The sequence below is a fragment of the Monomorium pharaonis genome, chromosome 1 (assembly GCF_013373865.1).
Source record: "Monomorium pharaonis isolate MP-MQ-018 chromosome 1, ASM1337386v2, whole genome shotgun sequence".
NCBI classification, from domain to species: Eukaryota; Metazoa; Arthropoda; class Insecta; order Hymenoptera; family Formicidae; genus Monomorium; species Monomorium pharaonis.
This window is the reverse complement of record NC_050467.1, coordinates 2,208,093-2,235,596: the sequence shown is the minus strand read 5'-3', so window position 1 is coordinate 2,235,596 and position 27,504 is coordinate 2,208,093. Positions and strand designations below refer to the sequence as shown.

At 40.0% G+C, this 27,504-nt stretch overlaps 2 protein-coding genes and 1 long non-coding RNA gene across 5 annotated transcripts in view; 2 read left to right on the top strand and 1 right to left on the bottom strand.

The window, feature by feature from the left end:
- Window positions 1-27,504, top strand: part of LOC105839826 (nephrin) — a 352,537-nt gene that overhangs the window by 94,351 nt on the left and 230,682 nt on the right. The window lies entirely within an intron of this gene.
- Window positions 480-22,950, bottom strand: LOC118644245 (glucose dehydrogenase [FAD, quinone]-like). 2 transcript variants are annotated; one of them, XM_036295452.1, is made up of 10 exons: window positions 21,883-22,950; window positions 20,105-20,310; window positions 6,778-6,906; window positions 5,892-6,088; window positions 5,094-5,453; window positions 3,580-3,727; window positions 2,928-3,245; window positions 2,219-2,589; window positions 1,443-1,537; window positions 480-1,354 (listed from the first exon to the last, which is right to left on the bottom strand). In XM_036295452.1, the coding sequence occupies exons 2-10, from the start codon at window positions 20,307-20,309 to the stop codon at window positions 1,273-1,275; spliced, it is 1,905 nt and encodes a 634-aa protein (XP_036151345.1). In that variant the 5' UTR covers window position 20,310; window positions 21,883-22,950; the 3' UTR covers window positions 480-1,272. The 2 variants fall into 2 exon arrangements, with proteins under 2 accessions (XP_036151345.1, XP_036151344.1); XM_036295451.1 differs by having other exon boundaries at window positions 480-1,537; window positions 21,883-22,945.
- Window positions 13,839-19,121, top strand: LOC114254899. Its single transcript, XR_003626215.2, has 2 exons — window positions 13,839-14,087; window positions 15,252-19,121. It is a non-coding gene; the product is annotated as an uncharacterized LOC114254899 (long non-coding RNA).

Here is a 27,504-nt window from a genome sequence, read left to right as displayed (position 1 = left end):
ATTCATTCTTTATTGGTTCAGGCGATGTAGATAAATAATAAATTAAACCAATATGTAAATAAGTAGGTCGTTGTAAGTAGGTCATAGAGAGGTTCCAGATTCGAACCTTCTGGCTAAAGTGATATTTTTCGCCATAAATTCTTTGCATTTTAATACCTTCATTATTATTATTAAATTGCTTATCAATTTAATTTGTGACATTACCTTTCCAATTCAGTTTCAGAACTACGTTCCAAGCCCGATGAAATTGTTGAGACGTGTTTGGAAAAGAAATTGGAAAACTACATAAATTCACACAGAAAATATAGGCATCAATACGCTTTGATCGAAAAAAATATCTTATTACTCACATCAATCTAATTTCACTTATTGTTTATTTTTATTATTTTGAATATCGTATTTATTTTTTACGACACAAACGCAATTCATAATAGTATTGTAGGAATGTGTATATGGAAACAGGTATAAGTGGCTATTTTATCTTTGGTCTCTGCAATCTTGTTTTATTTACAGTATTTTGATTTACACCCAAACACTCTGAGAGCGAACGAGTCGTCTATATTTATAATTCATTTCATTTTCAACACATTTTTTTCATTAATTATTAATTACTATGCTTTTTGGCGATTGGTGTACCAGGTACCAGAATCTGTCTTTGGTCATTATTTTTTAATAAGACATCCATGGGTGATATGTTATATGCCACAGCTATCGAAAGGTACTACGAACGCGATATTGAAATAGATTATTAGCATAATATGTACATCTAAACTTTTTCGTAAATCTAAACTCTTGGTGCATATGGTAACTAAAAACAATAGGAAATAGTATGTTTAAGGAATTAATAATAACAGTAACAATATTTGTAAGTAAGTTGTATGGAGATTTGCGTCCGTTGCGCCACGGCTAATTGATTGATAACAGACCTCTCGGTAGCCGCGACGCTGCGAGTCGCATAATCTTAGGAAATTCTTAACTGAAAATTAATACATGGCGATACAGCGAGATAACGACTCTGTCTTCAGTCGTACGCCTCACTGCGTTAGTAACAAATAATTGCAACGGCATAATTTCTAAACGTAACGTATAGAGCGTACGAGCGAGATGTAAGTCCGGCTCGACCGCTCGGTCATACCGAGGAGAAAGGAAATCGCAGCCTACAGGGATCTTCCAGTGAGTCCTCGCCTTTGGTCGCGTTCTCGCCGACTTTCTTAGGCTGCGGAAAGCGCATTGATGGATGCAATAAGAGACTAGATAGATCGTGGAGCCCGGCTACCATATAGCCTGATCCCAGTCGATGTACTTGATCCCCCAGAGTAACAGGTCCAGCGTGCTGTCGATCGTCGTGTGTGAACTAGGGAAACATGGTAAATTGCTGGTGACTATGAGGCCGCCAAGGATGGTGTGGATTGTGTTTCCAATGTTCTTTCCCATGTTCGTACCATTGTGTACCGGCAACGCCCCAGTCGGACTTGATGTACGCGGCCGCCTTTTCGCCGATCATCATCGCCGGGGCTGCCGTGTTGCTGGATGTTACCTTGAAAAAATAATTATACCTGTGTTTACATCTTTTTTTAATTTTTAATCAATATATAAAAAAATATTATAGCGAACATTCGCAGATTTCTATAGATAAAAATCTGTGAATGTTCGCTATAAGATTTTTATAGGTAAAATTAAATTTTTATCATCATAAAAGTTTTAATTTGAATTAAAATTAAATATGACTAGTATAGATTTAAATATATTATCAGATTGGCATCGTTATGAAAGTTTATTAATCTTGCTTTAGGCGATTTATAATTCATATCAGATTTTAGAATAAAAATATGATGAATTTTCGCTCAAAATTTTGATACCGTGTACTTTGATGTATATATTAGTGCATATTTTAATATATATTTTATGTATTCTGATTCTTCAATTGCTTTTCATATTACATGGCATACAAGATTATAAAGTAACTATTTTAAATTCTAACACGAATTATAAATTGTTTAAAATGGATTGTACGCAACTGGGAACGCAACTTCCAATTAATTGAATATTTAAAAACTTAAAAATGACGAACATGTATCCGAACGATAATAGCGCATTAATCTTGAAGAATCTTTACAATGAACAAATTCGAGTGTTTCACGATTCTCGCTAATGATCGAGAAAAGAGAAGGAAAAAAAAAACTCGCATCAACAACTCGCGATCACAAGAGGTATCTACCTGTGGCATAATGGACGCGTCGGCCACGCGGAGATTCCTGATGCCGTATACCCTCAATCGATGATCGACCACGGCCATGGGATCATCATGCGGACCCATCTTGCAGGAGCCCGCCTGATGATTCTCCGGGCCGGTGTCCTGGTGCACGGCGCACGTCCAATACTCCTTGCTTAGAGAGGTATACTGAGAGCACGCGGGTGACGGTCTGTGATTCAGAGTCATATTGTACTTGGCCATGGCACTGGTATTGGCGAGGGACAAGGCGATCTCAATACCTTCGACGAGGATCGTCACGTCCATAGGATCGCTCAGGTAGTTGCCCCAGATGACCGGCGCCTCAAGGGGGTTGTTACTCGCGAGACGCAGCTTGCCTGCAATCATATATGTTTGTTTATTGGCGACGCTTAATCGATAACGAAGCGCTAACGCGCGATACATTGACTGTCGAAATTCGCCGATCCGAATTTCATGGATCACCGCGAGATGCAATGCGGGGGCATTAATTAATCAATTTGTAGAAATTTTCCCGGTAATGATAATTAACGGTTGTGGACGAGCGTGGTTCTGTAATTCCTGCGTTTAAACTACGGACGGAATTTTAGCGTGGTTGCTGGGGGATTGATGATAAATTCATCAAAATTAGTTATCTAATTAGCTAATTTTTAGCGGGCGGAGGTCCGGTACTTTGGACTAATTACCATCTGCTTACCCTTGCTACGCGGGTGCGTCATTGTCGGCGACATGCTGATACTGCGACCGTTATCGTTCATACTCGCACCGACTTTACCAGTAGTTGCGCAGGCCGCCTGATAACCGCCGAAGAACAGCTGGATATCAGGATGGTCTGGTGTCGTGTAGATTGATGGTAGCATTGCGGTCAATTGCGATAAACCGGTCGACGACATCGGTCCTTTCTGGAAGGCGATATACTCCGTGGCGCTCGCCCAGGTCAGATCGTACAGGTTCGGCTGATTGATGGTCCACGATAAAGTGTACGACACGTGATTATGCAGGTTCTCCCCGACACCTGGCGCAAAACGGTCCGACCGATTAAAAATGCAATTATCGACTTTGACATAATTACTATCGACCGGCGATCCAGTCGGGCGTTGACTTGACGCGCTCGTTCTCGTCAATTACGTTCAATGAGAATGAAAACTTTGCGCCTTTCGCAATTAATGTAGACGTTTTCGCACCTATATCCGCGGGATCGTTAATCTCGGGTCGTACTTTAAATACATAATAAATTTTCGTGCGTTATCGATAAGTTACGTTAAATTATGTCGGAGAATTATTATCCTCCTCTCCGAGACGATATATTATATTCGTAATGACTTACGTGCGATGAATGGATCGCTTACCTGGAAGATCCTTGACGACTGTGACGTTCACCGCTTGCAGATGTTCCTTCGGTCCGATTCCGGAGAGTAGCAACAGTTGAGGCGAATTTACGGCACCACCGGAGGCGATTACCTCCTTTGTGGCGCGAGCAACTCGAAGTTCACCGTCCTGAAGATGCGTTCATTGAAACTCACATCATCAAACTCACCGCGCTTTAGAGTGCGAACTTGATTTTGTGTCTAAGTGCCGGTAACCATGCCGGCAAAAAGCAAAGTTCCCCGATGCTGCGGGGTATTGTCGTTATTATGTCCCCATCTACTTTTGACATGTATATTTTGGGAAATTTAACGCGTCGTGTTGCGATTGATTAATAAAAACGCTAAATCAAGATCAAACCAAGTTGAGCGGGGCCTTTAAAGGTCTCTTTAAAGGCATCGATGTTAAATAAACTAGGACGAATTGATTATTGATTATTGCACATGAAAAACTTTAAAATGCAGCAAGCAAGATAAAAATTATATTTTCTTAATACCCGTGAAAGTGACTCTATTACGCGATATCTGCGCATGAGCTATCTGCCATTACGCAATCATTGCTTTGCATGTGAAAAACTTGTAACTTTAGTGCGAGAAAAAAATCATGTTCTTAATGCCCATGTAAGTGACTCTATTACATAAGTAATACCAACTATCTTGTAATTGTTGGTGTGTACTATATACGAAAAACTTAAAACTTCAATGAACGGGGACAAAAACTCGTGTTTTTAATATCGATTTAAAAACAACTTTGCATCGTGCGACTTCTGCGCATGATTACTAGAGCGTTGTAGCTCAATATAGGTAAAACAATAAAATAAAGCCCTCGACAAATTTTCATTCGTGCATAATACAGATTTTTCAAGCGTGACATACTCAGCGTATTAATAAAAGTTGCAGCGAATTTTTCTATGACTCCCGGCTAGATAAAAACGACCTCTTGCTCGCGATAACATGACACAAGTAGATTTTCCGATATGTATAAAAATTATAACTGTCAATCACGCCGCACTCAAATATTTGCAAATAGGTTTATACGTAAAATTGTTGCAATTATATAACAATTTGGAAGGTTCATTATTAATTTCTGACGAGTAACGTTTTTGATTTCCGTGAAAGATAATATAAATTGAAATTTCATGGCATATCTTTTTTACTTATATTAAAATTTTGTAATAGAATAGAATATACTATATATATCCGTAATTAAATTGAATTAAAGATTTTAAATAAAATTATTAAATAATATTTAACGAATAATAGAATAATTTGCTACTAAACGAAGTTTCTAAAATACTTTTGGCACATCTGTCAGTATACATAACGTGTCATATTTTAGATAGACTAGAGATAATTATTAAAATTTAGAACAATTGTTATTAAATTTAATACTTATTAATATGTCATTTATGTATAATAAAATTATATATAATAAAACATAGAGAATGTATCATCGTTACCGTTGAAAGATGTGTAGAATAAAACGCGTATGTACTAACCTGATAAAATTCGACTCCAACGGCCTTGTTATTTTCAATAATAATCTTGGTGGCGACAGCGTTTAGAGAGACGTGCAAATTGCGCCGATGCCGTACCGGTCGGAGAAACGCCGAGGCGCTACTCACCCGGACACCGCTCTTACTTGTGGTTTGAGCCACACTGAACCCGGTAAATTGGTCACCATTCAGGTCCTCGCTAATCGGGTATCCTCTTTCGGCCGCCGCCGCGAGGATGTCATCCGCGATTGGAGGCTTCCATGGAAACCGTTCGACTGTTAACAGACCACCGGTTGAATGATACCTGCGACCAACTCGGTGTATCTCCGTATTGTTTTCGGAGCACATGAAGTACGGCAGGACCTAAAAGATCAGTTATCTCTCTTATAAACGTGTCATCTCTCTCGTTCGATCTCTACAAATATCTTTGAAAGTTGAAAACTTTCAGCGATTTATTTAGGAAAAAAAAAAAAGAAAGAAATATATATATATATACCGACAGAACTTTCTCCTTATAGACGTTTTATAGAACTGAAAGACACTTGCAGTATCATGGCTAGGAGACGTAAATGCTAATGATATTATAACTCATACTTTATAGCGCTTTGACAAGTTACGACCGAATAATGGCGTCGATTGTAAATGTATTTTTTATTCCTTATAATATTTCACTTTAGAGATTACAAATCTTGCAATCTCTAAAGAGATAAGTTGAGTGATTTGAATCGCTTACTCCCTTCACGGCAAAAATCAATTTGCGTTCGTATGTAGATTGCAGAGATAGATTTATGGGATTCTTACATCGCGCCAGCTCCATCCGGAATTACCCATGGCCGCCCAATTGTCAAAATCTTTCGCGTGGCCTCGGTTGTACATCATACCGTTGTGGACGGACGTCCCGCCTAGGTTTTTACCGCGCGGCCAACTGCAGGCTCCGCCGGTTGACAGACAAGCGTTCATCTCGTTCGTGGTTTGATACTGCCAGTCAATGTCAGTTCCTATCGGCAAAATTGTCAGATCGTTTAACATGCGTAAAGCCCGTAACGGATCTCGTAACAGCACTCGCAATAATACAGATTCTAGATGAGCACAATTTCCTCTCGGAGGTGCTCGAAACACTCGCGTTTTAAATAAGAGCGATATGATTACTCGCGTAATTATTCCAGATACTCGCGGATATCTCAGACATACGTGGCGGCGTGTCATTTTTCCACATCTCTATAGATTTTATGGCAACTAATTTGACTTCGATTCTCGTTTAATAACATTATCGGTGAATTAAATGCGCAGCGTTCTGATGAAAATCAAGTTTCAGAGATGCTAATAAATGATAATATATTAGCTCTTATTGAATTTTCAGCGGACACGCTGAACATTTTATTTCACGACATAATTAATAACGAGCATTGAAAATGAAAAAAAGATCAGTCTACGAGAATATCCTACGGAAGGATCGAAATAAATCACAGGCGAGAGAAATTCACGCATTCATTTGTATCTCATTGATGTTTTTTTCATATTTACGTTCAATATTCATCAAAAACTATAAGGTAAAAAAAAATCAAATCTGATTTTACGTTGTGAGCGCCCCAAATACTCATTATCGCGGCGAGATTTAAACGCGGGGGTGTAGGTAAGAGAACACCGGCGCTATGTATGCGGGGGGGATGGTCCAATTGAAACTTACCCAGAAACATTGCCACCATACTGGGAACCTCAGCACCCGGTGGTTCGTCCGGGCCGGCTTCTAGCAACAAAACTTTCCATTCGTGTATGTCGCTCAGTCTAGACGCCACCACGGCACCGGCTGATCCTCCTAATTTCGAAGCGACAAAAGTCATTAAAGTCCTATCGTTATTCAGCGGCTACCGGTTCGAGAAAAAATGCATCCCGTCGGCGATGCGGAAGAAACGGGTCTCGGGTGAAACGCCGCTATAATTGCACTCGCCGGAAGGAAAGCATCTGCGCGACTTTAATTAACGTTTCCGTTTTCGCGATTAGATCCGTCATCGGCCGATGGATCATTCGCGCGAGTCTCTCCCCTCTCCCAGCATCCGCGTGTCGATGTGCAGTATATTAATGACGGACGCGAGAAAAGCCAGGAAGAACTCCGTGCGTCCGATAAGAGGTGAAAAGTCATCAGTCGATGGTGATTACCGTGCGGACGCAAGGATGTAATATATGGCTTTAGATTGTTATGTTAATCGACTGTCGCCGGATGTACGTAATTTAGCGCCGTGGCTGTTATTATTACGATCCTATCAATTGTTACGAAAAGGCTTGGAAAGCTGGTAGTTAAGGCCTTGGCAATGGCTTACCATGAGCTATGTGATTGCAGCCATGTACACACATATATTTTTGCACGTGCTGAAGATTAATGAAATCGCGCTTGTCTCTCGGCGATTTAAATATTTCTACGTTTTTTTTTTTGTTTTTTTTTTCAAAATGGTAATCTTTCCAATTACATGTATGATGTGCAATTAATAATGTATTTGCGGACGTACGATAGATATGGTATATGTCAGTCTTGATTTAGATGGATATAAAATATAAAGTCCGTGGAATTTTTGTTTCTAAATTTTGCATGTTAGATATTATTGGGGTTACCAAACATTCTATTTTAAAAAGACATGTCCTATAATTTGATTTTAGGGCAAGAATGGAATAACTGAATATAGAGGTGGTACAATTTTCAACTCTTGACATATATTATTTGAACACAAAACACAATTGAACAGTTAAACTCCAATGCAGTTTGACAAACTCCATTGCAGAATTATCGATTGATTTTATTTCAGAAAAGTGTTAAAAAATGTACTGTAATATGTAAGTCTTTTTTAATGTTAAAAAATTTCTTTTCTCATTTCTTTTTCTTTATATTAACATTTACAGCAATTGTCCTCCTTTCGTTACTATATTTGGCGACCCTAGATATTATGACAGTTTATTTGCGTGCTCGTATCTTTAGCCAAGGAACGGTGAAAGTTCTAAAATGTGTTTTGACTATTTAAATAAAACACCTTATCGCGATGTCTTCGCAGCTCTGTGCTGGGTAAATTATTAATTCATGTTTTCGCAAGAACGATGGGAACGGGCATTCCCATAAGCAGCGGAGGGCTCCCCGTTTGCGTGGTCAGTCTAGATTTGCGAATGTCACCGCATTATCGGCGACGTTCGTTTGAAACGATCACGCGACTGGCATAATTTGTACGGCCGCGCGTAGCGCAGGTACAATAATGCAGGAGCTTCAATAATGTTGCTCCATTATACATGAAAATGTATTATTTTGCTGCAGCGTATTGATAATAAACATAACAACGGCGGGAGGAGGATTCGCATTTATTTTTCCCACATTTTTAATGTTTGATTAATTGAACAGATTAACTCAACGGGACCGTGGGATACGCGTTTCATGCGACATAAATACATTCCGCGAGTCCGTCGCTTACAACGGAATTGCGCGTTAATCGAATTCTACTTTCCCGCAGATATTACGGATTACAGCCGGGATATTCTAATCAAGAAATTCAATTAGCATTTCCGCATGTGTATCAAATCGCGTTACGGCGACTGCCACTTGCGTAATGCGATTTGCCCGCCCTATTTTGTCGATCGCGCATAATTACGTCCATGTAAATCGGGCCCGCGTATATACATATAACGGCCAAATACAAATGGTTTCTTTCCTGACTTAATGCCTTCCGTGCGAATACGCTTATGAGCCCGGTGCATTTTTACAGATTAATTTTGCGGTGAACGCGAGCGTGGATTTCATCCGCGTCTCATATGAAGTCGCTTTCTATTAGCGAAGCTGATAAATGTCCTCGGTATATAACGAGCTCCGTCGACGTGGAGGGATTTTTTCAACGCGGAGGAATTTTTTCGAGCGTGAAATTTTCATTCCCGTTATTTGAAGAGCTATCTTCTTTTTTTTTGCGGCCGAACGAATCATGATAATTTTCTAATAGGGATGAGAATACATTCGTGGAAGTCAATCTGCATGTCTGGCATAAACAGCCGAGATTTGCACACCGGAACACGACTTCGAGCCATATTATTTGCATGACCCCAAAATTGTGATGTTGTAAATGTACCTTTCCGGTCACGCGTAATAATGGTGTACCTGATAAGAGAGTCGTTATCAAGCGGGGAAAAATAACTTTTTTGAAAAGCAAATGCGTTCATGCATTTCAGACTTTTCAACGTGTAACAAGTACATTATGTGCGTCAGCGTTAAAATTTATATACAAATAACTTGTATAAATTTTCCTTTTTTTTCCCTCTTAATTTTGTATTCCCGCACAACTGAAGCAATACTCGAAATTTTAATTAAAAGCATATAGTTACGTTCCATTATCGTTGTGCGAACCGTTTATTCTCGTAGCGTCGTTTTTTTTTTCTATTAGGAAGACTGACATTTCTGTTTATGCACATTTCTCGTAAATTATGAAACGAATGATCACATTATAAGATGTATAGAGGAGAGAACGAGATAGTTGATGCATATTCAACAAGATTACTTCCGCAAGTCAGTTCCCACCTCTTCCTCACATTCATGAATTTTATATTCATAATATAAGAGGGATAAATATTTATTTAACCACAGCTGCGCGCGGTAACGTCTGGGAAATCGCACGTGTTTTAAATATAACTGTGTATTAAATATAGAACTTATAAATTTATTTTTTTTTTTTTTATGTGCATATCCGCATCCAACGCTACGGCTCTCGATGAAATGTTTCTCGATCTCGTCGGTTTTCCCTCCTTCCGCACGATGGAATCTTGCGATATTTCAATCGATGGTTGTTAAACGTGTTTGCAACGTACTCGAAAGGGTATACGGCGCTACCCGTTTGCGGAAAAACGAGTTACGCAGCGAAACTCTCGGTTCTCTACCTTCTATCCACAAATAGAAGCGAGAAGAAAGTCTCGGAAGGAAGAAAAATATATCAGTCCGCGACGAGCGAGTACCGGCACGCGCCAAATTCGTCTCTCGATAATTAGTCGTTTAGTTGAACTTGACGTTCGCGACCTTTGAGCACCGTCCCGCGCGTTTCTAAAGATTTTTTTTTTCCATATTGACGCCAAGCCGGAACAAAACCGAGAGGAATTTTATCCGCACTAAATCAGCTTAACGATGTCTATAATTAGCTCCTTTATGAGAACCGCTTTGAATTCAGCAATTAATAAAGGAAATTACTTCCCGTTCCGGACAAAACTTTCCGTACACGTACTTTAGGTAAGCAAAACGCGAATACGAATTGAATTTATGTTAATTACATTGTTACAAGAATATATTAATGACCGAAAAGAATATTTGCATAACTTGGCATGACTTAGAAATAACTTATGTAGAACAGAGAAATATTATCACGAGACATCGTTATATCGTGACATAATATTTATATATTGGTTTATTGATATATTAAATAAAGCATAATTTATAGCTACTTCTCTCTCTTTCTCTCTCTCTCTCTCTCTCTCTTTCCCTCTCTCTCTTTTGACAGAATTATTGGAAAAATTAAAATATTAAAAAGTTTTACTCTTTTACATACTATAATAAAATAAGATTATTTATGTTAAATTTTAAAAATAACTATCTAGAATCTGTGACCCAATATAGGAAATAAAGAAAATCAATATGAATTTTTTATCTTCGTTGAAGTATGTATGTCAATTAGTATTATTTTTGAATGCAATGGTTTTTTCTTGGTTACATCAAATTGTTGTACTTTAATAAAAAATGGATTAAATCGGATGGAATTAATAGAAAAATATATATGTTTATCTTTGTATACTGAATTTCTCTCTTCACAGAAAGTTAAATAATAAAATATTTGAGTTTCCACGGATGACAAATTGATTAATGTAGCTATTAATATTTGTACCTCTCTCGAAATATATCAATTTTTTTTCTAGAAAATCTTGTTTTTGCGTTTTTCGCGTGTTCAACTGAGATTGAGAAAAATATGTTGTTTAATGAGCGTGCAAGAATGTCGCTCAAATGTCTGTCTCGTTCGAATGGTAAATATTCTCACAATTGCGCGCCGGAATTGTTCTATGTTTTCTTACGTTTTCGTGCGCGGCTCGGCGACCCGCTTTCGGCGCAACAGCGCGGAAAATAGACTGCGTCCGATCGTGATCGTTCTTGCCACCGTTCTTTCAGTATTCGTGATCCGTTCAGTCTCTTTCTCTCTCTCTCTCTCTCTTTCTTTCTCTCAGGAAGAATCAGTAAAGTGGTAACACCGCGAGCAGCAGCACTTCTTTCCGCACGACATGTTTGTGCTTCAGAGCGTTGAAAAAATATTCTTTCGACGCCTGCTCAACAGTTGCCATGGGTATCTTATTGCTATTTCAGTTACGTACACAGTAACTTTTTCTCTATGAGTGTGTATGTGTTTGAACAATTTAAAAACTTTAATTTATTGAATATTATTTATATAGAGCGTATGTGATTAAAGATTATCGAATTTTAGATATAACTGGAATGCAATTAAAAATAAATGGGATTATAATTAAAATGTATATTAAGTAAAATTGGATTTTTTAATAAAAAGGTATTAAATTATTAACTCTAATAAATTATACATATATTAAAATAATAATATATGGTTGAACACTTGTTGACAGCCCTTTGTAATAAGCGTAATTCGTGATGTTGAAAATGTAAGTGGAAATATAACGTTTGTCGGAGATAACGTCCTAGCTTTGTATAACATTGGCTAAAGTACTCTTCTGCATCGCTGAGAATTTTAACAGAATCGACTGACAATGGCATTCGCCGGTAATAAAGATCGTGGAATATAATTATTATTGCGAGATGTGGAATTCTTGGACTCCGATTATTTTTATTAATCTCTGAAGGCCAAGATATAAAATACTATTCATGAAAGTTGTAGGCGAACGAGAGAGTAGTTATCGCTACTGCATAACAAATTGTTTTACTACGGTATAATTAGCACATTTGTTATAATTATAAATATCAATTCAGATATATTGTTGTTACGCGGAATACTTTTAAATATTAAGTATATCTTTTTGGCAAATTTAAAGTTAATAATTTATCTCTTTTATTAAAAAGATTACAATATTATTTATTATTTTACTTGTAACCTCGTTTATTTTTATTTTCTTTACTTCCGTAAAGATAATAAAAATAGATGGCTGATCAATAAATGATTATTAATGTATATTCACGTAAATCAACGTACTATATACTAGCAGTATATTTATTACATAATCCACTAATTGTCGTGATTGTTTCAACGAGATCTAAACATGATAGATGACTTTCGTAATATCATACCTCTATACCAGTCGTTCAATTATTGTTAACTAATCTGCGTGAGATACTAAGCTGTTATTTTAGAAAATGGAAAAATATTATGTTTCCACAGGGTAATAATACTTCTCTGGATTGTTCGTATATTATCAGATCTCGTGCATGATGACCGAGACGATAAGTGGAACGTTCATCGAATAATCTCAATATCGATTGAGGCCGCGAGCAAAAAGCGTGCACGCCATGCTGTGAGTCGTGGTCAAAAAAACGCTAGAAAAACAGAGAGCACACCTAATTTACGTGTCGCAACGCAAGTGTTTCTCGGCTTGTTACTTTCGCGACTACATACAAAGAAAGGGAGAGAGAGAGAGAGAGAGAGAGAGAGAGAAAAGGACAGAAGGATATAATCGGCAAGTCCAGTCTCTCTAAATATTCGCGATAATCCGCGAGCAACGATAATACCAACCCGTACGCTGGTTCCCTCCTTTTGCGGAAGTTTCTCCTCGTCTTCCTCTTCCCCGCCCCTCCTGCAACCGTAATGCGACTGCACTCGAACGAGATTCGATATACGAAGGAAGCGGAGGGAAAGAGCGGCCAGTAGATGAAATCGCGATATTGTCTCGACAGAAATGACCTGCTCTTACGTAAACGGTGTACAACGCACGTACACGTGCATGCGTGCGTTGAAAGGAAGACCCGAAGCACTCGTGCGTCGCGCTTAATGAGATCGCGAGCGAATGAACGAACGAACGAACGGAGTGTTCGCTGATTTTTCCCGGCCCCCCACGATTTCTCTCCCGTGCTACCCGCGACCAATTTCGCATGAAGCCGTCGTACGCGTGCACGTGCGCGCGATACATCTCCCACTGGAATCACGGAGGAATGTCGAGATTACAGAGCGAGACCGCGAGATAGGAAATATCGCGGGACCACGAAGCGCGAAAGTCCCAGTCCGCGAGCGCCCGACGGGAGTACCACACGAGAGCGCATTGTCTCCCTCTCGGCTCACGTAAGATACATTCGCGCCGCTGCTGCCTCGTCGATTGGTATCTTTACGACCGTTTGCCTCCGACAGTTTGCTTATCGTTAGACGGCGACGGGGCTCACATCCCCGCAACAGTCGTCGTCGTGGCTTCTCGGTCAAGGATCCGCGATTTAACGCCGCGCGAAGAAAGTGTACTCTTCTTCTTCTTCTTCTTTTTCCTCCTCACCATTTCCTCGCGCAGCGATCTCGCTCGCTTCCCGCGGAATTTTACGTATGCGCCACGCTACACTTGCTTCCTTACAATGTTGTACGTGCAATTTTCGCGGTTCCCGCGTGTACCCGCTTCCTCGAGTACAGTGCGTTACGTGAGATGTAACGATAGCGGCCGGGCGGTTAAGTACCCCGCGCGAGCTAACGCTACGCTTCCGCTTCCAAAATCACGAAAATCCGATTTATTTGGTTTCTATCGTAGTTCAGGTTACGTTGGTATATATAACATATATATATATATATATATATATATTTCCTGGTATGTTGTACACTTCGTGTCCGTACACTTGCGCGGCCTGTCAATCGCCGACGCTGACATTAATAACGTAACTGACTAATCGTCATGCGCGACTGGAAATAACTCGTAATAGGAAACTAGCGGCGTGCGAGACTCCGCGACAGATCGCAATTTGTACTCGTCCGGAAAACAAGTCTCGACGATCACGCCATGTTGGTGCGGGTACGTGTGCGCGAGAACGTAATTATACATCCTAAGTATTTAGGGCATGAATGAATGACGCGAGGCAACGTGTAAAAGCGATTATATCTGTCTAGATATTCGTGTTTATATCTATATGCACGGAATATTTGACATATAATTAGCGACCGATTTAGCTTCAAATTTGAATTGATCGATTCGAGCCTAACATTTCCGGTACTAGAATTATTCATTGAATCAAATATAAGTGAAGCCCGATAGTCAGGTATTACTAAATACAGTCTGGCCTCGTGTTCAGAATATCTTGTAAAATTTGAGAAACGTGTACGTTAGTGAAAAAAATGCAACCTGTTTAAAAGAAGGTAAAACACGTCAAAAGGACGTCGGTAGTTACATCATTCACAGTCGCGCTTGAATATTCGTATAAATTACTGCATACGGTATTGCGAGCGTGTCGGGATATGCATGCAGCGTGGCGGGCATTAAAATCGTGAAAATTTTATTCAAGATCCGATATTTAATTATTAAAATGAAGAGGACCGGGGAAAAAGAGAGATCTTCTTTATCCCCGCACGGCGAGAGCGCAACGGTGTCAACGACGCGTCTAGCGCCGACTTTTTCCGACGATATTTAGCGCGCCGCGTTTTGACGCGTTGCAGATGCAGAATGATGCGCGTTTATTCCGCTCGGTTGCCGTTTTATTTTCTGGCTGTGTGTGCGTGCAGGCAGCCGTGTTTGATCGGCGAAAAATGCAGGGGGGAAAAGTCGCGCCCCGCCGAGGGGAAAAACACGGGGCGATCTCGCTGCCTGTTATTGCCGTGAAAAATTGCCAACTTGGAGTCCGCAGACGCACGGAGCTCCCAGAGATACCAACTTATACTTATTAGTCTGCCATATGTGTATTGTGCTGTGCATCGCACATGCATGAAAGTGTCTGTATAACAACTTATCAGTAACATTTTTATAGCAACTTGTTAGTACGACTTTATATTTAGAAAATTTAGCAATTTATTCGCACATTCTTCGTTTGCTATATGAAAAGAAAGTTGTACAGATCGATAATTCCTTGTGGCATTTACCGTAATTTTTTTTTTTCTAAGTTACTAAAGTTAATATTTCAAAGAAGCGCCAAATTACGACGACGTACATCTCGCTCTTAAAATTAACGGTCGCATTCCGTTTCAGGCATACCGATTCGGCTCCCGTGAATAATCCACCAACACCGGTTCACGCTGCAGTCGTCATCGCCGTATTAACGAGCCGCGACGGATCGCCAAAATGTATAAACAAAATGCAGGACGGGCGGGCGCGTTCGCGCATGGGCGATCCCATCGCCAGTACGAATTATCCCGAAATGCAAAGAGCGTATGAAATTCGTTGAGCCGTTTAAATCACATTATGCGCACCGTCCTCTCCGCATCGCTCGCACCGGCTATCTGCATCCCAATCCCCTCCTCCTCTCACCCTCTCACTCTCTCTTCCAATGAATTTTGCCACCTTCGAGGATTTATATGTCCCGACAGGCAGGGACAGAAACGCATGGAATAATGGAACGTAGCTTCGTCGGTGTAATGACGCGACGGTCCGCGTCGAACCAGGCGGTTTCGACAGAGGGAACACGGGGGAGCTGGACAAAGACAGAGAGAGAGATGGAGTGAGAGAGAGAGAGAGAGAGAGGGGGTCGGCATGTGGGGGGCGGTAATTAAATTAATGATGCAATAATCACGCGCCTCGCGACCGAATAAATAACGTCTATATTAATATCACATCCGAAACGGGATACGCGGTGCATAGGAACGATCATGCGCGTCGAATTGCATTTTCGCCGGCGAGATCGCGCCGTACCCCTGTAAACGACAAATAACAATTACCACCCGCGGGCCACGGGCGACGACTCGTGATAACTGTGTTTGGCCGTGGTAAACATGTAAACCGGAAGGTTTATAGTGCTTTTTTAAATCCCGTTTTGCTCGATAGAGACGAGGAATTCGCTGTTTCGAGATAAGCGAGACGTGCTCCCCCGCACGAACCGTCGATCTTGTCGAGGGTGGCTTCATTTTAAACCGAATCTTTAATTCTCAATTACTTTTTAATTAGCTGCTTTAACGGCTTGTTAAATTTTCGCGAACATTTCGCAAAAAAAAACGTGTATTTATTACTGCTGCGGATGCTACGCATGGAAATGTGTTTCCTCTGTTCTTTCATTATTCCGGTTACGTGGGGAGGGCAGGGAAACGGGAAAGGAACATAAAATGTTGCAAAACGTTTTATAGTGATTATTTCATTTGCTAATGCATTACGTTGTATATATTTATTCATACGTATTTCTTCGTTTCTCATCGGGGAACGCGTGCAACAGTTCCTTTCCCTCCCCCCTTTGCCCCCCCTCCCGTTACCCTTTTTTCCCTTTTACAACGGGAATGTGAAATAAACGTTCCGCGAAAAACATTTGTTATTCCGATGGATTTTTCGGGATCTTGCGTTACACACGAAAACTATGTTTACGAATCACATAAACAGCTGGCGCGGTACCGGGCGGCATTCATTTTGCTCACTTTGTGCTTTTTTCCGCGTGCCGGTGTTTTATCTTGATTTTCTAATCCATCTTCCGCACATTCAGGCGACCCCGGGAGCGATATAAAGGGCGCTTATTTTCCGGATTGTTACAAGTGCACCTTCATCATTCTTTACGTCGACTGTTGGCGGAATAATAAGCTTTTGCCTCGGTTCACCCGACGTGAGATTTTTCCCTGCCTCCCTCACCCTTTCCTTCTTTTCGTCGTCGATTTGCTTTGAACGTAATTTATATTTTTAACTGAGATGTTATACGACAGCTTTGCAATTATTTCAATTACACTGTGTCACGCGGCGCTATTCATATTCGAGATTTTATTCAACGGGAGCTTTATCGCGACAGCGTTACCCGCTCAGCTCCGATGATAATGACAAAATCCATTTTCTTTCCTTTCCAGTCGACTCGACCCTTTTACCGCCCTCCAACTTCTGCTCCAAGCATTGCGCCATTATAATTATTCCGTGAGCTTCTTTTTCCCGACCGGGCATTGACGGAATAATTAATAAGCATCACACTAATTACTCAGCGACGGTATTATTAATATTTTCCCCCAACCTCCTTGTGGTAATACACCCACGGTCACCGACGTAACGATTAATCATTCGCACACATTCGTATACCGTTTGTTTCTGCGTCCTCTTGGGCGACACTCGTCGTTTTATTCAGAGAAGAACCTACGCATTCTTACACAATGCGAGCGTCTCTAATTAGAAATGCAGTAATCGTAATACCGAGGGAACGACGAGACTTTTCCACGTTCATTATATCTCCACGCATTTTTTCCTCTCTTCACGACGCGGCGCGTAAGTATTCTTACTTACGGAGTAAGCGAGAATTTTCTCGCGGGGCGAGAAAATTCGGGCCGCGGCAAGAGAGTCGATCGATATCACGAGCGAAGCGCGGTCATCCATGCGGCGACCGGATAACCGGTAGAGTCACTGAAAAATTCCATCTTCCCGTCCGGATATCCCGGGAGTCCTATCGGGAATAATCACCGAAAGGGAAGCAAAGAAAATTAGTTTCGATCGCTCGATCCCGAGTTCGGTATCGTCCGTTCCCGACCGACGAATTTCCGGGACGGGATTTACGCGACGGGTTTTATCAACCGCATACTAAAATATTCAATTATGTACTTCTCCTTTCTCTCCCCTTTTTTTTCGCCGTCTCCCTTACGGCCACAGGCTCCATGAACCGGGTTCGCCGGTCGAATGTAAATGTCGAAAGTCGCGACGAATATCGCGCTGCACGTCGAGAGACTTACTATTAATCCTTTGTTTTCCCCAGCGGGGGGAAAACACTCCCGAGTTCTCGAGTTTACGCATTATTGCCGTTGCAACGGGCGACAGCGAGAAGTATTAATTGTATAGAAAATTAGTCCACCCGAGCTGAGAGGCTCGTTCGTTTGTAACTCTCGGTGTAACGTCAAGTAACATATACTAAAAAGTCTGATAGAAACTTTATGTATGTAATATTTTTTTTAATGCCGAAAAGCGGTCGACATTAAAAAAAACCTGTTGGTTACAATCTGTTGAAAACCTGTCAAAACTTTCGTATTCATTAAAAAAAAATATATATATATATATATATATATAGTAAACGTATAACATATATGTGTAGAAATTATATGCCGAGAATGCAGTCGCTTTGATACATGCCATCCGAGTCGAAATTTTGACCCTACATTAAACCTTTAATTCTTTTTATTTTTTTAATAGCAAAAATTAAATTAATAATGATACTATATATTAAAGTTTAATGTAGTTTAATGTTGCAATCTTTATGATATATTTTTAAAATAGCAAACAAAAAGTAGGGCAATGCATTATATTTCGTTTAATAAAATATTTAAAAAAAGTTAAATTTGGTCAAGTAATATCCGCAAGGTTTACTGTGCATATAGAGACTTTTTAGCTTTAAAATTATTAATATTAATTACTTAATTTAACATCTCTTTAATATTAGAACTCTTAATTAGAATGATGTGTTATATAAGAAAAAAGGGGAAAGCATTATTTATACAAAAGAAAGAAAGAGAGATAAAATACACATGCATATATATGTACATACATGCTTATATGTATATACGTACATACATATATATAGTCTTATGGATATTAAAGTAGTATCAAAATTTCGACTCGGACAAATTCACGCGTGAAATTCACGCGTGAAACATCAGATGTTTTTCATTTTCCCGATGAATTATGTATCCCCCAACAAGTATTTCATTAATATAATCATTATTGGCGCGGATATCGTGTGCCGATTGAACCATTGCGTGATAGCGCGCGATTATATCCGTTTATATTGTATTATTGTGTTATATTATCAAAGTACTATTTGCTAGATATATAGGCCAGCAGTAATGTATAAGTACTACGAATAATCATCGCGTACATTTGCCTGAGTTATTAATGCTCCTTCATTTATGGATTATGCATTTCGTTTCACTTCCTGTTTTTAGAATTAATTTTTTCCCATTGTCTAAAAAAAAAAGAAAGGAAAGAAAGAAACTGGGTTATGCCATTTCAACACATCGTGTGTGACCATTTTTATCTTTTGTTACACATTTACTTTATTATATTTACGGTTCGTTGACTTTCACAAATGAACGGCATTTACGAGCCGCGTTATCGTTTAGCTTCCGCTGCACCGTGAACCATTTCGGTTTGTTTATCGAAATCGGCAGCCTCTTTCGCAAAGTCACATCCAAATAACGATTAGCGAAACGATTTGTTGTTTGCACATTTTCACAAGATATCAACTTGTTACTCTAATAAGGCCGACTTGATTGTTATCACTCGTTCGAATCGATACACGAACCGGTTATCCGATCACACGCGCTTGTAAGTTGCACACAAGAATACATTCCAATTACGTCGATCAATTTCACTTGTCCATTAGAAAATCACCGGCCGTTACTTGGACTCTTCCTTTCAATGCGGCAAATAGCCGTTACGCTCTTATCCTTAATTAAGCGGATGATAGTTTCTGTTTCGTCGTTTTGTGGCGCAACAGTTTCTAAACGATGGCTTCATCAGAAAAACGCGAACTAATGCAAGCAATTAGAAGAATCGCGCGAGAGCTGACTGCATGACAAATGACTCCGGCTGATACGTCAGCTACCGAGACTCCCGGCTTTTTTTTTTTTTAAGTTTTACGATACAAGATCATTAAATATAGTGACGACGTCAATAATTGGAGAAAATTATGTTTTATATTATTATGAATTGTATATTTGTTTATATATTTTAAAACATTTTAGAGAAAGTTAAAAAGCGACAAACGACTTCTTGCTAAATTCTACCACGGCGCCGTTTTTACGGTAATTGTATCGCGTGATAACGCAAAAAAATCTCGCAAATACTGTTTGATGAATTACTGTGGAAAAAGCGTTAAGTCATTAGCTCCTAAAACATGGCACACCCTAATGATGCGCAAATTAAGCAATCTGTTTACTCACCGCCGATGACGATGAAATCGTAGTAGTAGTCGATCGGATTTTTCGGCCTTACACGCCGGCACGACTCAGACACCTTCTCCTGGGACTGCACGAGCACTTCCAAAATCGACATAAACGTCAAAAACTGTGCCCCGGGACAGACCTGGGCAAGGCTCGGCCCGAGGGATATCGGGCATGTTGGACCAACTGATAGACCGTACGACATTCTGCGAAATCAATGGATTACCGTAAGAAATGTCTGAACGATAATCGAATTATTACGATAGACCGATGTAAATTGGTTTTACGCATTTGCTCGTTATAACGTGAATCCCCCCCCCCCCCCGCAAGAAAAGGCGATTCTGTTATATTGTTTTTAGCCTCGATGTATTCGAAATGCATGCGGCAGAATGTAGAATGTCTCTATCCGAATGTTATTGTCCCGTCATGCGTATCTGTCGATTGTAAAAAGAGACGCCGGCGAGAGCCGTGATCGTAAATTGATTGCGATATTTGGTACACTTAACAGATCAATGGAAGCGCAATAACGCGAAGCCACGTAAAGCCGCGATTTACGCGTCGCATGACGGCACGTGAGCCCGCAATTCCAACTATCGTGCAAAATCATATTTAATTGGCGTATATGCTAGCCGCCTGTCACTACAACATTCGCATTTCGCGCGCGATCTCTATAGTTTTGCTCTTTTTTTTTTTTGCAGAGACGATTAATGTTCGTATCCGGCTAATCGGAGCCAGGGACGTGTCTAAAATCATCGCGTAAACTCACTTTCCCGCGCGAGGAGCGCTCGGTGTGAAAGAAAACACCTGCTAAGTGGAAGACCGTATACTTATGTCGTTTAATTCTAAGAGAGGTGCCTGCCGCTTTACCGCCTGTTTCCCGACAATTTCGACTGCGCTCGAGTTTAAAGCGCATTGATTATTCATTCTTCGTTTCTTTAGACGAGCAGTCCATATCGCGACACATTACCATAAGCCTTCGTCTGCGATGACTTGCACGCACGCGGCGCGCGGTGGTGGAGGAGCGCGGCGTTTAACATAAATAAATATTCCCTTTAATTAGCGGAAGAGAAGTTAATAGGATTGTAATTAACCGAGCGTGAGAATTAATTCATCCCTAATTAACACGACTGCCTTTCTGTACAATCGCGCCGCGTGCATTAGCGCCCCGGAGGAACGAAATACGGGGGTGGGGGGAGGCTACAAAGAGTCGTCGGACTAAGCGCAATGATTATTGCGATCAATTTACATAATTCGTCGTTCGTGCGCCGTACGAAAATCGCGTATTACTCCTTCCGCCGCGGTTGCGAAAAGGGGAGGGGGAGGAGAGCACCGCGAAAATCGTGCCGACGTTAATTAACGCGCGATAATTTCGTAACGTCGAAACCCCCTCGGGTCACGTGAATGACGAATAACACGAACGGGATCGCGTTTTATGTCCACCATTTATAATGTACACACATCAAACTGTTGAACATATATGGCGAACGCGCGTATGATTTATTGCAACCGAGCTACAGCACGAGATTGTGCTGTAAAAAAGAGGGGAGGGGGGAGGAGGGGAGAAAAAACACGATAGGGCCCGCGGTGAGCGCAGACACGAATCGATAAGCTTTGAAACCCTTTCCGCGAGAGCAGGATGCGTTCTCGAGTGTTAACTGTCGTGCGATTTAAAGTTCGCCGGGAAGAATCGAAGATTGGCGCCTGGATCGGAATCCACGAAGAGGGAAGTCAGGGGGATGACCGACCTCGAGATATGAGATGTGTTAAATGGTACTAACGTTACACTGACTGGGAAGCGCAGCTCTTCTCCCGATGAAAATCTCTTGTCGATACACACTCCGATACACACGTGACCCGGCGAAGGCTCGCACGTGCAACGGCGCTGCTTTGCTGCAGCAAACGGGCAAAGTGTAACTGTAAGACCTCTCACCGTAGAACGTCACTTTATAATTCATCTCCCACTCTGGCAGTCCGATTCCCCGCCGAAGACACCCACCATAGATCACCGTCAATGAATCTACGCGATCGCAAAGGAAAGGAAAAGTCCCGTGTAATTTTTGTTTTCACTGGAATAGAGATACGCCTCGGTAATAAATGATGAATGACAGCGCCTCCAAAGTTTTTCACAAAGAAATATGATGCATAATGCGGTTCAAAGTGCAACGGCGATGCAATTTTAAAAATTCCGCTGACGCAGTCTCCGGTTTTGAAAATCGGGAAATTTTATCCGATTCATTTGAATGAGGAATTATTTCATTTCCTTTATTCTTTTATTAAAAACACATATAGAAACTGAATTTAAAATCACAAATGTTAAAAATATAACTAAAATAAAATCTTTGTATTAAAATTCTCACACAGCTCTAGGTATTTCTTAAATTCTCTATCTCTATATTGAAATTTATATGTGCAGAGAATTATGAAATATAATGTTAATCAATGAATAAGAGAATGAAATAATGATAGTTGATGAAGATTTATGTAATATGAACGAGCATTGATTATTTGTTACGAGTAAATCATTTCTCAAGTTAATTAAATGTGCGATTTTATCTCGTTTACGATCCGTTTTATTATCTTATTACGACATGGTGAGTTTAGTGGAACAATTTAATCTTCGCGTTAGGATTTTGCGCATTGCGCATGAGATATTCGATATCAATAATATTCGAGTCTTAATGGAAAATATAATATGCTGTCATAATCGCTTAAACGCGATATTGTTGATAATAGGGTCGGGACTAAATTTAATAATATCTCTATGAATCCCTATTAATTTGATGTAATCTAAATATTGTTCGTTTCATTGAATCGCACAATAATCGTAAAAAAAAACTTACAAATGCACATAATTATAAAAACTTGAAATTCAATAATGTCAACAAATTTTATTAATTAAATTAAATACATAACAAATAATATTTAAAAAACTGAAGAATTAAAATATAATGTGGATTATAAATGAATTGCATGCGAAATTAAAAAAAAATATCTAACCTGTCATATTATATATAACTTGTCATATTTTTTTCTTTTGATTGATGATGAGAAGCGCGCAATGGAAGAAATTATTTACGTGATAATAACGATGATAATTTCTGAATTCATTTTTCGTGACGTTAAATATTAAAAGAAATAATTTCACGAAGTATAGCAATGAAAGACATTAAAGTCAATTTACACCGTAATGCGTCAGTGCCGTATCAGTACCGTGTCAGTGATATCCATGACATTTTTGTCACTGAATGATCGTTTCCACGTATCCGTGTAGTTTGCATCCAAATCCAAGACTTGATCCTAAAAAAGTGACATGTTTGATACTGGATGAACACAGGTAAATACTAACCGTCGTAATCCATTCGTGAAAAAGTAAAAATATGGATATGTGTAAATTGACTTTAATTGTTGCATTTTATTTTATTATTAAAGAGATAATTTGCAATAACCGTGATTTTTTTATTATCTAAAAGAATTATTTATCAGAAGGATTGACAAGAAAAATTTAATTTGTAGTAAACGAAAATGCAAAAAGGTAATATATACATATACATATACATTCATATCAGACATAGAATTACAAAAATTAAAAAGGAGATATAAAATAAAAGCAGTAATTATTTTCTTATATTTATTTACTTTTTTTAATATACATAGCAATATACAAAAAAATGGTATATACAATAATATATACAAATAAAAATATATAATACTCTTTAAAGTAAAGTAAATATATACTGACTTTTTTACTTGTGCATTAATGTTACATGATTTATCGCTTTGTAATTTATAATTTAAAGTATTTATGAAAGGTTTGAAAATATGTTTTACAAAGTTTCGATTACATTATGATACTGTCATGTTTCGCGCTTATAAGTGCTGATTTCAATTTCTGTAGCGCAGAAAGTTTCGGTTATGCTTATGCTATTATGTTACTGATAAAAGATTCGAACATGCTACAGCTGTTATCAGTACCGCTTATAACATACTTTTAATCTCATTTCTAATAATAACGATCCACGTAGGACGCGGAGGTGCGCGCTTTTCTGCCGTAATGTATTAACGTAGCATTAAATCAACGTTACGTCCGCACAGACGTGCCCACGCGTGCGATCGTAAATCATAATTCTATAATTTAAGTCAGCGGTGTAGTAAACAAGGAACATGTTATTTACGTACGTCGCGTTCATTTATTCACATAGCCATGGAGCGTGAAGCGCCCAGTGTCGGCGAAATGCGGAACAGCTACTTCTTCATACACGCAATTGAGGCATAGCGCGTGTTACACGGGACTCTGAATGATGGTCCTCAAACACGCATACGCGCGTCACACTCTTTTGCGAATCACTGCTTTTTCGAACCGTAGAACTGTTTGCGCAATTAGCGAAATAATTCTCAACTGATAGGGAAAAAGGGTGATCGACATTTTCCAATCGATACAAAGTGCGAAAGAGTTCACCTTTTCTAAGTTACGCAAGAAAGACGCACGTTACATATGATATATTAAATATGCATAAAGCGTGAAACGATTGCTATTACGATTGAATAAGTCGCAGATATCTATTTTTTGATCTGGAATATTAATACATGTATGTACACACGCATACGAACACATACGGTTTCTGCTACATCAGATTTTGAAAAGATTAAACATCATATTATATCTATGCCGTTTATGCTTCTTAAGTTACTGCTGATCGATAGTTATATATAATCACCTTATGTAACATACATGTAAAAAAAGTCTTAGAGCCTTATTTACAACTCCTGAGTTAAATTCTAAGCGAATTATGATTTATATCAGATTTCAAATCCGATACTATTTGTATTTTTATTAATTATCTTGATACATTTGTGTCAATATATATTTTATGCCAATGGATTTTAATGATTGGAATATTTTTTTTATTTTACACTACACGTAAAAATTATATAATTCTCGTGATATAAAAAATAGAGTTACTATGTAGGCTTTATTCGTAAAGATAAACTTTAATAAGCTTGGCAGCAAAAATAGAATGCAAAAATATTAAGTCGTGACGTCGATAACAAACATCGATAATATGTAATAATTTATTACTATCATTCATATACCTCATTTGGCGTATCGTTTTTATTCGGAATATATAAGTACGTCTATATACGTCTACGTGCTGTAAGATTTATTTTCAACTACATAATACTGCAACTATTGTTGTTGCAAAGTTTTTTTTAGAGTTTCTAGCTACAGGCAAATGCTTATGCACGTGATACCTTGTAACTGCCTGGAGCCAACTTAGACAAGAGCTTTTATCAGCAATTAACATTACTAAGGCGTCAAGTAACATTGAAGAAATATTTGAGGGATAGGGAAATTTTACAAACACAAGATGTTGCCTGAGATAGAGGCCCAGAGTTTTTACTGTAATAACAGAATCGTGTGCGTGAAATAATTCTATGCAAAATTGCAAATGCGTGATATTCCTTTGTATCTGTAACATCTATATCATTGACTTACAGAAAATATGCTCACGGCCTCGCTTAGCGGTGAGTCTCCATTATCTCAAATGTCCATGTTTAACGCTGTATATTCGATTAGGCATTCAAATAGTAATTATTAACGCAGACAAATCGAATTACCTTCGGGGCAGGCAAGATTATTTTCGCCGGGACGAAATATGCGTGTTAATTTCGCGCGCGTGCTCGCCACAGCGTTATTTCGCGAAATAATACCGGGCCGCGTTCGACGTACGTATATTAATGGAATCGCGGGTAATTCGTAGTTTGCGAAATGGCGATTGCCCCGGCGGGCATCCGCTGCTTTAACACGCCGTGTCAATTTAGCGCGAAACAATTCGATCTTCGCGGACAAATTATTAACGCGGCGCCGCCGCGCGCCGTCGCGCGAAAAGTCGCGCCGGTAAAGCGTGAGACGGTATTCCCCTCCTCCTCCCCCGTGTCTCCCGTTCCGTTCCCCCGCGAAAGAGAATCACGATATAATGATATAATTGTATGCGCGCGTGTATAAAAGATAACGGCGCCGTGCACTTAATTACAATTCGCGCGTGTATGAGCGTGTGAACGCCAGGCAAACGAGTCAACGTTCGTTTGTACGTCGGAATATGGCCATTACCGAAATTAGCGTTGCCGATTCGATTACACGCGGTTATTATTACGTCGTCAGATGTGTACACACGTGTGTGTGTGCATATGCGCGCGCGCGACTGTATTTGTTTGATGCATTCGTCGAGATCAAAGGCAAATCGCCGATACCGAAGTTTCGCGATGCCTCTAATGGGAGATCAGCTGGACTTTTATGATGCCGACTTGTTAGGGGAAAAAAACACGCATTAACAAATAATACGCGAGCGATAGCGTCATTGGATTTCTCGTAAAAATTCGTAGATATTCCAGACGCGATGGATCTACAGAAAATTAATGATTGTTACCGGGAATGCTGCTGGAGCGCTTGGAAATACCATGACGAGTGTGTCGAAAGTGCCGGAAAGAACGTTTTCGTTTAACCGTCGCCGCTCGCCTTTAAGCACATAGAGCCGAGTCGGCGGAGCTATTCATAATTAGCCTAATGGAGTCCTCGTGTTAATTTCGCTAGGCTAGAAACACATCAATTATGAGGTGGAACGTAATCATTATAACGCCAGATGTAACATAGTTCAGCACTTAAAAATAATAAAAGGAAGATAAGTTAACACGAGCAATTTATTACACGTCGCGTAATCAGGAATGCCATAAGCCTCGCGAGAAAGTATTAATAGCAGTTTGCCGGCGGACGCCTTTAAAAACCGGCAGAAACCGCAAAGCCGCGCAACCGTCCGCTCGCGCGATCGGTTATACCTGTCGGCGCAAAATCGCTCTCGGAAATTATATCGCCTGCCGCGAAGTCGGTCTCGATCTCGGATTTATGCAGCCGCGGGCGAGCAGCGGCGCGCGCGAGAGAGAGAAAAATCACCGTGCCTGTCCGAGACAATTCAGCGAGTTCCGCCGAGCGGATCTTTTAATGCGTTCCGTGTCACCGAGCGTGTCGATTATCCTTGCGATTATCTTGCTCGCTAAATCAGCCAGATCGTGGCGTGACGTCCCGGGCGTACCTTGAGCGCGCGCGCGCGAAAATCATATTTCGCGGAGGAAAAGAAGTCGGACAATGGGGACTTCCGGTCTTTTTTTCCGGCTTTTCTAACGACCGCCACGCTGGACCGTCAAGGAGCAACGGAGGCCTCCTTCTTCTCTGCCTTCCCTTCCCTCCCCTTCAATAAATTTTAACGCGCAGGCGGAGGTTGGTAGCGACGCTCCCGCGTTTAATATCGCCCGTTCCCGTTCGCAGGTGTGAGAAGAGTAAACAGACCCGCTTTCATTAACGTCGCCGTAATGCGTTAAGTGGAGCGGAGTTCCTGATGTCGCTTTTG